The sequence below is a fragment of the Vigna radiata genome, chromosome 1, assembly GCF_000741045.1.
Source record: "Vigna radiata var. radiata cultivar VC1973A chromosome 1, Vradiata_ver6, whole genome shotgun sequence".
In the NCBI taxonomy this organism is placed as follows: Eukaryota; Viridiplantae; Streptophyta; class Magnoliopsida; order Fabales; family Fabaceae; genus Vigna; species Vigna radiata.
Window position 1 is genome coordinate 11,965,120 of NC_028351.1, and position 13,955 is coordinate 11,979,074.

Genomic DNA, 13,955 nt, shown 5'->3' on the forward strand with positions numbered 1-13,955 from the left:
AAATATTCTCTTTATATATAAATATAAATTATAAAATTTAATGTAAATAATTTTTTAAATAGATTTTATTTATTTTGTAAAGAATTTTTTTAATTAAAAATGATTAAATTTAAAAAGACCGTGAAATTAAAAAACAGATGAAATTTTTAAAAAAATCACTTAAATGAAATCGATAAAATAATTATTTAATTGTAAAAATTTTATTTAAAAAAAAAATTGAAAAAAAAAATTATTAATAAATAATATCAAACCGAGTTTATAAATGATAATGGAAGTTTAGGCCGATTAATTACATTGATAAATGATAAATGTATTCAACACATGAAAATATGTATTAAAATATTTTTTGTAGTATAATAAACTAAAGTGTACATTATTAAGGAGTTCTCTTGGAATCAAAACTGCCACTCGATGCAGGTCGTGAATAAGGAGTTCTCTTGGATGCAGTCGGTCGTCCAACCCTAGGTGGTTGTCTCTATGACTCTCCACTTCCATCTTTGTTTTCTCCAATACTCTTGCCCTCTACTCCAAAGTTGGAAACTCCTTGATGCACATATCGGTGACCACCAGCTTGATATCATCCTCAATCCATTCTCAAACTTCCTGCACTGTCACTTTTTGTCCATCACCAAAGTATGAAATTTGAGAAGGTGTTTGAACTGATCGGCATACTCAGATACCGACATGCTCCCCTGAACTAGCTGAAGGAACTCTGCCTTCTTTGCAAACCGAACACTATCAGGAAAGTATTCAGTATAAAACTTCTTCTTGAATATCTCCCAAGAGATGGGAGTACCGCTTTCATCCAATAGCATTTTCATGCTACTCCACCAATAACCGGTTTTCCCAGTTATAAAGTACTCGGAGAAGGCCAATCTGTTCTCGTCCGAGCACCTCTTGGCATTGAAAATTATCTCCATATCCCTGAACCACTGATTAGCTTCATATAGATTGCACTTGCCATTAAACTTTGCCAGATGGTGTTGCAAAAAACTCTCTAAACTCCATTCTTGAGGATGAGTAGAAGAAGACGGTTCGACTGTAGATCTACCGCTCGTCATCAAATCCACATACTGCCTCTAGGATGTCTCAGCTGATACCCTAGCAGTTTCCAACTGCTGCAAGGCCATTGTATTCTGTTGTACTAATGCAGTGTTTTGTTGCTGCATTATCGTGATCACAAACTCAATCATTCGCATCAAGACTGATGCATCAGGATTTGTGGGTGGGGAAGGAGGAGGCCTAAGTGTCATCTTCTGCTTATACAGAGAGAAAGAACCATCAGTCTGACTCAAGGAGACAAGGACAGTATCTAAACCTAACACTGAGTATAGAACACAAGTATAGCATACTCATAATTTACAGGATTTCTAAGGAAAGAATTGCTCTGATACCATTAATGTAACATCCCAAAAATATAGTGTAAACTATATTATAGAATTATTACATATATTAGATAAAATTTTGTAATCTACAAAATTTGCACCCCTCAACCCTTCATGACCTATCCTAATCAATTTTACCAACTTCTACCACTCCTAGATGGAATTCTAAGCTACAATAAACCTAAACAAAAGTGTAAAAACCAAATTAAACTAGTTTTAAACTCATTTTACAACAAGATTCCAACTCAAGTTAACCAAAACCTTACTTTAGAGACCATAATTGAATTTCACAAGTTTTAGCTTATATTTGAACAACTTAAGGGGTATGAACAAGTCAAAAATGACTCAATTACAGACTTTAAACCCTCCACTATGCCTTAAAACTACTAATTCTAAAATTCACTATTCCAAACCCCTAAAATACACTTAAAACTCTTACAAACATAACCAACTACCTATCACTTTATTCTAGATCCCAAATTTACCAATTCACAACTCAAACAAGTCCCTAATCAACCACACAACATAACCTAAATCACCACTTATCTACTTAGACCAGTATTTCTAAAAATCACTCATTAAAACTCCTATTTTTGACCAAAACAACATAAAACTTAGCCTAGTTTATTTTTCCTCAACATTTAACCAAATTTAACACTACAAAACATGTCAACAACACCCTTCATCATACAATTTGAGTTTAACATAGAATCATTCAATGTCAACATTCATCATATGGTCAAATACATTTACATAATATCAATTCACATTAACTTAACATTTCAAGCATAATCATTCAACATATACTAGTTACACACCCTAATAATTACCAATTTATACTTCATAATTCAACATCAAATAGGAACTAGCTTCTCTTACCTCAAAGAGAACTACCACAAATCAACAAAGCTCACCAACCTTACTTAGAACTCGGGGAATCCTATAAACGTCTATAGAATACATAATTTTGATAAAAAAGAGCCCTTAGAACCTCTTATCAACAAGGAATTTGAAAAAAAAAAAAAAAACAAATGACACATGACACATGAGAAGGAAGAATCCCTATGTATAACCTCAAACTAAGAACAAAAGGAAGAAAGAGTCGAAACTTACTAGCTCTAGAATATAAACTGATCGGTAAATAATGAAAATTATACTGTCGTGATCTTCTAGGCACTTCTTAATCATCAAACAAATGATCGAAGAGTTAGAATTTATAGAAAAAAAAAACTTTAAAAAGAATTTTAGAATAGATGACGAGTATTTTAGATGGTGAAACAAGTTTAAAAAATTTTATATTATTGAATTATTTTAAAATTAAATTAATCGATTTCATTATTTTAAAATAGCTATCAAACTCTAATACTATAAGTTTTAGGTTCTTACATAATATGTCTAACAAATATTAATAATAATAATTTAATATACAAATTATATAATCTTACTATTTAATTACATTTTCAATTACTAGATTAATATTTAAGTCTAAAAATAATAATAATAATAATAATAATAATAATAAATAATAATAATAATGTATTTTCACTATATTTTAAAAATTCGCGATAAGGTTAAACAATAAACGAGTAAACTCCATAAAATTGATGAAACACCTGCATAACAAAATTTTATTAATAAAATTTTAAATATAATTTATCTAATGATAAAATCACTAAACAAGTTTATAAAATAGAGATCTAATATTGTAAAAATATAAAACATTGTAAACATATAAGAATATGACACAATTTTAATATTAGTAAACATTAATATTTATCACCATAATAATAAATAAAGTAGTTTAAAAAATAAATATTTTACTATCACACTTATGTGAGATTGTGCTTATTTATTCAATATTTTCATACTACATTATATATTATTAATGTGTCATACATACATTAATAATATCTTACTTTCTACCTCCGTGTATGTGTGTGTATATCGTGGTATTCAATTGGATGACTGCTTTACATTAACCATTCTCCAAATATCTTTACAGCTTCAACTTCTAATAACAGCTTAATATTTTCCAAAAAAGATTGAATAGGATGAAAATAAGGTTCAACAATTAAGTTTATGTGGATGGCACAAATTCATTAGTATTTTCCTAATCAATCAACATTTCCCCATTTGTAGTCTGAATTGTGTCCTTGTTACTCTGTAGGCTTAGCCCTTCACCGTGTTTTTTCATTTCTTGAGACCTCACAAACTCCTCAATTCTTGCTTTTAGCTCAACATTGGGAATCAACATATCCACAGTGAGATGAGAACGGTTGAAGGGGTCAGTCTGCACAAACAATCAAACGGAAAAGCATAAACCAAGGAAGGACGACAAGGAACAAAGGATGAAAGGTATACACTTACACTATCACTAAGAAGATGCCTCTGAATCACAGCACGATCAACCGTCGTCCTTGAAGAAGGCAAAATTACTGGATCCTTCATCAAAGTGTACTGCAATGCAAAACATGTATATGATGCGTCAGAATTACCTTATCTTTCTATTCAAACTACCAACAAATTTTTAGAGCTTCTGAAATAAACAAAGCAATTTTTCCCAATAAAAACGATAAGTAATCACGTATGTAAATGCTATCAAACTTTACAATTTAAAAAAAAAACATGTTTAACAGACAGAAAGAAGTGGGAAACCCACTTGAATCGGATCAAGGAATTCCTCCGGTATTTCTCCTAGAGTAGCTTCAGCATCCATGGCCTCCGAAGCAGCAACTTTAGCTTTAGCACCAAGTTGAATAAATTCCTGTATAATTCTTCCGTCCTCACCAATTCTGTGAAGGACATCGGCTGCAGCACTAAACAACTGTAGCCAAATACCAGTCCGTTTAAATTAGATTATGGGAATACACAGACAAAAAAAAATTCTTGATAACAATATGCAATATATCAAAAGTCCCACAAACTTGCCTGATCATTGTATGATCGACCATCCCTTGAGATGACAGATGGGAAGATGGAATTCGTGTCACCCCTAGCCAAATGAACATATATGTGCACAATCTGCAAATAAATAAACTGAAGTTAGTAGTACAAATATATTTGTCACTGTCAATGTCCATTTTTTATGTTGAATCCATCAAATGACCATATTTGACATCAAATAACAGTTTAAAGAGCAATTTGCTTTCAAAATTGACAATGAAGAATTATTTTAATGTATTTATTGTTGAAGGACCACAGAATAACACTTGCATCCTTAGAGAACCAAAATGATTGTTGAGATGTGAAGAATGGGAATATTGGAGGCCAAGCTGAAGCTGCTATGCATCTTAAGAGAACTCCTAACCACTGTCATATTAAGAACCAGATCTCCACAAAAGCCTAAGCTGTGGAGTAAGGCAAGAGAATGATGTCATATCTCCAAGTCATTTAAGCGGGCTTTTAACATCACCAGCACAAAAGTCAAAACTGTATCATTGGTCGTCCAAAATTAAAGTTCTTCAAATTTCTCAGAGTAATGAAGATGTAAATATAACACTTTTAGAATCAATCCTTCTACAAGAATGTTAGATTAAGTCTACAGATTACAGAGGATAGCATAGCATCCTTCCTGTCATAATTACTCACCACTAAAAAACTCATTCAAATGTTTCTGAAATATAATTGATGCCAACCTGTTTTAGTAAATGCTTTGGACGAAATTCATATTTCTCAGGATCCTTCAGACTAAGTGATTTTCTTTGCGGACCAACCAATTGCAGCAGGAAGTAATTGAGCATGCTAGCCACTCTCTCAACCTTGAAGAAGAGGTGGGAAAATAAGATTAAACTTGCCATTAGAAGATGAAAATTTTAAAGGAATATCATAGTTAGGCCACAAACTATTTTATGAGATGATGAGATTCATAACCAGCCATGGTTTGAAAGAGAAAAAAAATACCATCTCAGGAAGTAGGAACGGAGCAGTAATCTGTTCTGAAGTAAATGCAAGCATGCTCACATCTTCGTTTGCCAACTTCATATCTATTCGAATAATCTATAAAAGTATCCAGCATTAAAATGGTTGGATAAACAAGGAATACAAAATTATATATTTAAACAAAAAGTCAACAGACATTTTCTTGAGAATGGAATAACCGGGTCCTCTCCTGCCTCTCTTGAACTGGTCGTTGCTCCCACTCAACCGTATTAGACATCTCAGCCTCGAATTCTTTTAGCTCAAGAATTTTTTTCAAACTTTCATCCAGAAGATAAATACTATCATTGATCAGAAAGTTCAAGAAATTCAGATAGACACCCTTTTCCTCCTCCTTAGCAATCTGGAAGAAAATTAGTTCCAGAACAAACTAGATAAGTTGAGCATGGTGTAAGACATAATATTTAAATATCTTTCCTTCGTTACCTGTCTCCAAGCATTGCGATGACTAGGGACTTGCCACAGGTATTCGAGGAGTTCCGCAATATTGTGGCGGATGTTAAACTTGTCATAGAACTGTAATGTAACAGACAAGTGACAACTATAATAATCAGCACGGTCATGTATTAAAAAACCCCAAAAGGATAATGATTAAATACTGAAACCCATGATATTTAACACACATATCAGATATCAAAATATCAATAATATAGGAAATATTAACAGGGGCATAATATTAATCATATAAAAAAATTGGTGCAGTTTGAAATACAGCTCAGAAGTTCCTCTCACTGGCTAATCAATCACATGCATAGGATTTCAACGAAACATTATTATTTATCCATCTTAAGACATCATAAAGTAAAAAAAAAAAAAAAAAAACACTAACACAGTCCCCATTTTGACAATCAAGTTTGAGTTTCAACACAATCAAGAAGAGAGGTGAGATTTCCAAACAACTTGACTTTAAAAATAGGTTGGCCATGCGACCAATAGTCTTAAAATGCAGACTAACCTGTGTGTGAGAACCAGTGAACTCAATGTCAACATAAAGTTTAAGAAGATTCCTCACAAGATACTCAAGAGAGAGTTGGTGACCTTCAAATAGAGTGGCTGTTGCAGATGAGCCACTGTAGAAAGGGAATAGCACAGGAAGAACAAATGTACTCAATTATAGCTTAAAGAATAAACAAATTTTCACAATATAATGATGAAGATAAGCAAACTTTCCAGTTTTACGCAAAAGAAAGACACCAGTTACCTCCTACGAGGCATCCAGCAGTTCAGAACTTCAACCATCTTTGCTCTCAGGTATGGGTTTTTAATAAATTCAGGGCTGGCCATGAACATAATTATAAAATTCATAAATTCATCCTGCAGAACAATAAAAATTCTCATTACCTTGCATAACAAGATTTTGGGAGAAAGAATTAATCCAAGAAAAAAACACTTTTGAGGTGAAGTCTACCAGCACAACTCCATCTAAGGCCTTTGGAATCCGTGAAGCAAATATTAGAAGTTCCATGGCATCTTCCACAAAATGTTCAGGCATGGTAGCAAATTCCATAGGGCAAGTTGGTGGTAGGGGCATTTTGAAACCACCCACCAAGCCAACCAACCAAACAATCATCAAGCGGTAGAAAGAAAGTGCATTTTGAATAAGTGTGTTATCCTACGAAAAAATGTGAAGCCAATAATTCAAAATCAGAATATTTAAATTTCAACTTGCAATTCAGAAAGAACACTTAAATAACAAGAACTTGTCTACCTCATATGTTTGACAAATCAAGTATCAAATACCAGTGAACATTTAATTTAGAATAACATAATCCTTAGAATGTAATAATCAAGTTAAGCATATCAAATGTCGGTCACTAAATGGGCACTTTCAAAAACTATGGTTGCATCTTTATAATTTCTTCTTTTTGGACACCAATAGTGATAGGAAAACAACAACAACTGGATAAATTTTAGGATTGTAATGTGTTTATAAGATTCATGATCATTTTAAAACATGAATTTTATCTTCTGATTTACAATTTGTATACTATCTTAATGTTATATATTGTATTTACACCAATGTTGTTCCCTCTTGACAGCAAGTGACTGTTGAGCTTTAGGGTGCCGACCTAGTTAGGATCTCATATTTCATAGAGATGTTTTCAAACAGATAGCCTTCATATGGAAAAGGAAAAATCACACCTAGGTTGTGTCTTTTTTATAATTATCTATATCACTGTGTATGTGTCATATTGTATCCATGTTGAAGTAGGTGTTTCTATGCTAGGGAATAAAAGGGCATAAGTTCCACCACTCCCCAAATTTCACAAAAAGAAAATTAAGAAACGCTTCTGTAAGAAAAAAGTAGAAAAAGAAGCTCATTTGTGACAAGCAACAGATAAACAACACCAAACAAATTTATAAATTGCATAGGTCTAAGTACATCCTGTAGCAAAAGGTTTAGCAGAAGAGTACATCTGTAGAATACTACAAACTCTCCATTAAAGAGCATAAAAAACATATGTGCAGCTTGTTATAGATGTAACTAATTTGAAAACCCTTGAGTCCTTGACAGAGTTCAGTAAATACATATGCTAGAAGGTCATTCAAGCTGACTGTTTTACAAGACTGCTGGAAAAGAGAAGTCATAGTCAATTACAGGAAAAAGGACAAGGCTGAAATAGAGAAAATTGGTTTTTCGCATTTAGAAACAGATCCTCACTAGCACATGGAGAGAGAAGGATCTTAAAGAAACCTTTTAAAACGGAAGTTTAAGCAAACAGCACGGTACACATTTAGTCTTATTTATACTATAGCACAGATCTATGCACGTGGAGAAAATACCAGATGTAGTAACCTTGCAAAAGATTACTTCTATAGAAGATTAAGACCTCTATATACTATATATAATAATAGATTTACAACTACTAATTGCTACTGAAACAATAAAGCTAAGCAAGGTAATTAATTTTCTCAACCCCACACCCCCTCCCCCAAAAGACACAAAATACATACACATAAGCAACTTATATTGTTTTCATATAGGGACATGTGCTAACATAGATAACAATAAAGAAACTTCAAATCAGTAAGAAAAAGGACCAACCCTCAAAATCTGAGCTTCATAACAAAATTTTTCCTGCGAATACAACTCCATTTCTTTCTCAAGTCGATTTATATGCAATTCTGCCTGAGGAGTGGGTGCCCGCTCCTGCATGGCTTTAAGTGTGGATAGAGCATCTTCACACCTAGATATATCCTGTATATAATATGACTACAGCGTTTATACCTATGTAACTTTAGAAAAAAATCATTCAAACCAAATGAACAGTAAGGTAGCAATAACAGTGAGCCCCCATAAAATAATACCAACACTTTCCAACTTTACTAGACATACATGTGATTACCTGAACTAAATGTTTGAAGTCAGAAAATGCTTTTAAAAGGCCTAAGTTGAGCACTCTTGCGGTCATAAAGAAGCATTCACAAATAAATGAATATTTCGTCTTTTCAGCTGGTGCAGAATTTTCATTTGAGAGCTCACCAGCATTATTACTACCAGAACTACTGGCCTCTTGGGATTGTTGTAAGCGTTTCTGATCATCATTATATTGATTGGTTGCCCCAGTCTTAGCTGGGTTTTTACTATTAAGCCATTCAGCAACTTCTTCTGATGATGCATGAAGAGCAGTCAACCCACTAAAATAGAATCATGACCAAAAGTTACCAATAGGTAGATACATTAAACTTCCGTGAGAATTTTAATATCCACAACACAAGCCCTCACCTTATCTTCAAGCGATTTGAGTAATGTACATATTTTGCATCAATCTTATCCCTTTTTGTTAAATTTGCATCTAAAAATGGCTCACATAGACGAAGCATGACAGCACTGAGATTTACAAAGGTGCCTGAACTTGCACAAGTAATAGGGTCAACCTGTTTTTCATAAAAAAAAAATAATAAATAAAGGTCATATATTGTCAAAAGACTTGCAACAAAAGAACAGGTACAAGTTAAAAAAAATGTAAACTTTAGCATGAATATGATGACAAGGAATGCAGACAAAAAATTAAAATAAATAAGAACTAACTAATTGAGCACAATTTATCTTGCCTATAAGAAAGAAAGTTACCTGTATATGAGCCCTGGATGCATTTATATTGATCACCTCCGCAAGATACTCAAGTACTCTTTCACGAGTATCTGTACTTTTAAGAAGGATGAGCATAACTTCAGCTAGCCCATCATATAAGTTGTTCATGACAGTTTTAATAGTCGAAAATGAAGATAACAAATCAGCTGGTCGCCTAGTTGATGCATCAGAAAAACACTGCTGCCTGGATTTCAAAGGGGAAAAAATTGTTAAAAAGGGAGACTGATTAAATAATAAAGAATTAAGTATCCCATTCAAATAAGTCTCGGAACTAGGGTTCATGAGGTAAACATACAGACTTTAATAGAGAAACAGTAAGCAAGAAGTGGAACAAGAATATAGGATTGCATATAAACAAGAGAGCATTTTCCCATTAAGTGAAACTGGCAGCATGAATCAAAGGGTGCCATGATGGTTAGACATAAATTATGTCAAAATATAAATTCTTGATCTACATTCTAATTCTTTTACCTATATTCTCCTCTTGTCTCTGACAACAGTACTACCCACCACCTAATCTAACTCCTCTTACTTAGGCTTCTGCGTTTCTAACTCTTCTGCATTAAAAACCATGTATGACAAGACAACACTACCCTTTCTATCTATAATAATAAGTCCTATCTCAACATTTGCGAAAGGCATTCATCCTATTCACACATCGTCTATTAAGCTGACTCAGAATGCAACACTTTCATTTCTACTCAATTAAGATTATTCTTGTGTTGGCTTTTTAATGCCCAAATTTCAGTTCCGTACAGCATCACAACACTTATGGCAATGTGGTAAAGTTTTCTAAAAAATTAAGAGGTACTTTTTTATTACAAAAAACACCCGATGCACTCCTCCCCCTTTTATAAACCCACTAAAATCTCCTGTGATTTAGATTTCCATTTCAGTCTCCATCATCCTTCATAATGAAACCCAGATACTTCAATCATGTGACTTGGGCTAACATATACACAGTGGCCCCTGGTTGTTGTCTCTAACCAAACTTACATTTTACATATTCTATCTTATTTCTACTTATGCAAAATCCATGATCTTCCAGAGCTTCAGTCCAAACCTTTAACTTCCCATTTATTTTCTTCACTGATTCTCTAACCAACATATATTGTCTACAGTCAAAAGGCATACATCTAGGCATTGGGTCTTGGATTTTATAATTAGAATATGATAAAGAGATCAAATTTACAATTGATGTACCCTATGGCTATAGGAAAATCCACTGGCCTCCTATCAGCCAAGTATTGACCCCCTCAACATCATAAACGACCTTGATTGCTCATACAAACTCCTTTCTTGTCTAGGGCTTCCACAAAATCTCTCCTAGCATTCAATCAAATGCCTTTTTCAAATCAAAGAAGACCATGTGTACATCTTTCTTTGTCTTTTCCTTTGATATCTCTTCATTAAACATTACACCAAGTATATCATTCTATGTTTGAACTCCAAGGCACAAAGCCAAATTGAATATCAAGTCTCAAGTACTGAAGTTCAGAATGACAAAGGACGAGAGATTAGTTACAGTACCATACTGTAGTCCTTTATTCAAGGAAGGAGCTAAATACGGGATGATAAATGAAGGTAACCCATAATGGCAATTAAATGTAATTAACAATCAATGTATCAATGTAAGTGAATTTTCCAGTGTTATTTTTCATGTTTTCTTATTGCCGGAGTAGGGAAATTACCACTTATCAGCTAAACGCACACAAAAAAAATTAAAGACCTTCTCAAGGTCTTTTTAAAAGAAGAAGTCGTATCACATCTTAAACATTAAGAAGCTTGAAGACTAAAGAAACTGCCGAAGTACTACTTCTCAAGGTCCAAAGAGAGGAATATCCTTGTGTTTTCCTTCATAACTGTAGAACAATTATTCACCGAAAAGGACCAACATAACCATTGTTTCTATTCCATTAACCCAAAACATGGAATAGAAAAGCACATCCAATTTACAGTCTAACCAAATTTCCTAAACTAATCAGGTATACTCTTAATCAAGTTTTCAAAAATGAAACCAAGCAATCACATAAATGTTGCTCTCTTCGGGTGCTCTCACCAATGCATACAATGAGAAAAGCAAGAAGACTAATAAAACCAGTCAACATGAATTTCATAAAACCTAAAGTCACACTCTTAAGCTCACCCAACATCAGGCTGGCCCTTGAAAAACGCCTGATCAGGAAGAGCACTAATATGGAAGAAGGGACCCAAAATGCTGGTCATTTCAATAGCACGGCCATTCACATAAACCCCTTTGGGAATCCACCACTCGTGATTCACAAGCGACTTGGCACCGAAGGGAAACCTAACCAAATACAACAAAGCCCTCAGAGAATCCTGAAAATTCCCCAGAGCAGACACATTCATAACGCTCCCTCTCAACTCCTCATACAACCCCTTCAGAATCAGGTCCAAGCTGTCAAAGTCCGGGTCCCTGAAAAGCTCCTCCAGAAACCCCGGCGGACTCTTGACCCCGCCACCGCCTCCCCCGAACACGCTTCCGCCGCCTACCTCCGCAAAAATCAGCGGCAGTAACGGCGATTTGGCGTCGGTACCCGCAGATTTCCGGCTCGGAAAGAGCTCGGGATTGGCTAAATGAATCCGGCAGTAGTTGACACAGAGCTTCTTAGCCTGCCTCACCACCGCCTCCATCTCCGAGCGCAAGCTCTTGTCCTTCATGTTCGCAATTTTCTTCCCCTCCTCGTGCGCCCGGTGGTAACATCCGATGAGGTACTGGAACGGTGTCTCACTGGCTTCACCGGTGGTGGAAGAAAAGTCTCCGGAGAGACGGTCGATCAAAACCCTCTCCATTGAATCCCGCGAGAGGCGAAGCTCCTTCCCTTCGCTGAGAATCTCCGCAGCTGTTAGCTCCAAATACACGATTCTTGAATCCGTTGCGCTTGTCTTCTCGATTTCTGTTATGGAGACGAGGAAGATTTTGCGGATGATAATGTCCTCCACTTCCTGCGGAGTGCGTTGGGGTTTTGTCGCAGCCATGAATTGAAGCTATCGGAGTAATCCAAAAGAAACTGAAATTGAAAATGGTATTGAAATTGAAATTGGGGTTTCGATTTTCTTCCCTGTTTTCTCGAGAAAGAGAGGGAAAGTGGGAGAGAAAAGGATCTTAATGTTGAGTGAGAGTGAAAGAGAAGGGTTGAGAATTGAACATGGTTTGGCTTAGATTTTGAGAGAGAGGAACAAAGAAGGTTCCTTCTATATATATGCAATGAAAACGATGTAGTTTCATGATATGATTTCCTAAAACCAACCTTTTGGAACAAATTTAAAATTAATTATGGTCTAACTTAAGTTAATATCTTAATCCAAAGCATTCATTCTATGATCAGATAGATACTCATAAATAAATTAATTAACTATTTAAAGTATTAGGTAAAACAACATATGAAATAACTATTTGGAAATAGGTTAAAGATTATATAAATTTTGAGACAAATGTAGTTTAATATTCATGTACAAGCAATATAACTTCTATTTGTACATATATAAATTTATTATAATCTATTGTAATTTATTTTAATATAAGAAAAGAAGATAAAAAAATTATTTCATTATTCATATCCTTTTATTGACTCGTATGCAAAATTATAATTTTTTAGTCATTTATAGATGCAAACTATTTTTTCTTTCCTCTTATCAGTGTTGTGAATTACCCAATAGTCTAGATCAACAAATCTATTATCAACTACCAAATCCAAAGAATAATTAAGGGTTTCTTTTTTTTTCCTTTATTCATGGAAATGTTTCTAATTAATCAATCTTCTCTAAAAGTGTCAATTAAAAAACCCGCTTTCTTTTTTTTTCTTGGGTTTATTTATATTTTTGTATACATTATTTTTTTCCCTTGGATTTATTTATATTTTTGTGGGTAAGCATTATTTTTTCACAGGATTTCGAATTTTGGTTTTTAATTTCCATTTATGAGCATTTTAAATTTCATTGTCTAATGTTTTGTGTGCACCTGAACAAGGCCAAATGTAATAGTATTTTGATTTGATTTTAGGTTTGCTATGTTTGTGATATTCTCTTACTCTTTTTATTTGCTGTGTTTGTTTTTCTACTAACGCAGTTTTCGATTTGTTTGGTAGACGATCAAGAAATTTGATTTCATAAACAATATTGATGGTAAGCGATGAACACTAAAGCTTGATGTTAGAATATCGGATTTATGGATTGTTTAAAATCGTGATTCTACTAAACATATTTAGATTATCTAATGAACCATAAGATATATCACTATAATGCATGTATATAATATGTATTATTCACAATCACTAGCATGATGCATGTATATAATTGTGGATAAACCATTAATAGGTATTTTTCAAGATGTATGTATATAATTATGGATAAATAATTAATAGGTATTTTATATGTATAGAAATATGATACCTTTTTTGTTAAGAAAGAAGACATAGGATTGTTGAAGGATAAATCGAAGGTTAAACTTATGTTATCACTAGTACAGTGAAATGAAACGAAAACGGTTATTTTTGTCTATAGACAGTAATTTCTGA

At 33.7% G+C, this 13,955-nt stretch overlaps 1 protein-coding gene across 2 annotated transcripts; it reads right to left on the bottom strand.

Annotated features, from left to right (window-relative positions):
• Window positions 1-3,327: 3,327 nt before the first annotated feature.
• On the bottom strand, window positions 3,328-12,621 carry LOC106771327 (probable ubiquitin conjugation factor E4). 2 transcript variants are annotated; one of them, XM_014657291.2, is made up of 16 exons: window positions 11,564-12,620; window positions 9,397-9,601; window positions 9,049-9,200; window positions 8,669-8,960; window positions 8,368-8,520; window positions 6,730-6,933; window positions 6,523-6,635; window positions 6,277-6,391; window positions 5,748-5,837; window positions 5,461-5,664; window positions 5,286-5,381; window positions 5,021-5,143; window positions 4,314-4,406; window positions 4,045-4,209; window positions 3,753-3,842; window positions 3,328-3,675 (listed from the first exon to the last, which is right to left on the bottom strand). In XM_014657291.2, the coding sequence occupies exons 1-16, from the start codon at window positions 12,415-12,417 to the stop codon at window positions 3,496-3,498; spliced, it is 3,129 nt and encodes a 1,042-aa protein (XP_014512777.1). In that variant the 5' UTR covers window positions 12,418-12,620; the 3' UTR covers window positions 3,328-3,495. The 2 variants fall into 2 exon arrangements, 1 of the variants encoding a protein (XP_014512777.1); XR_002669101.1 differs by lacking the exons at window positions 3,328-3,675; window positions 3,753-3,842; window positions 4,045-4,209 and adding an exon at window positions 4,599-4,732 and having other exon boundaries at window positions 11,564-12,621.
• Window positions 12,622-13,955: the final 1,334 nt, after the last annotated feature.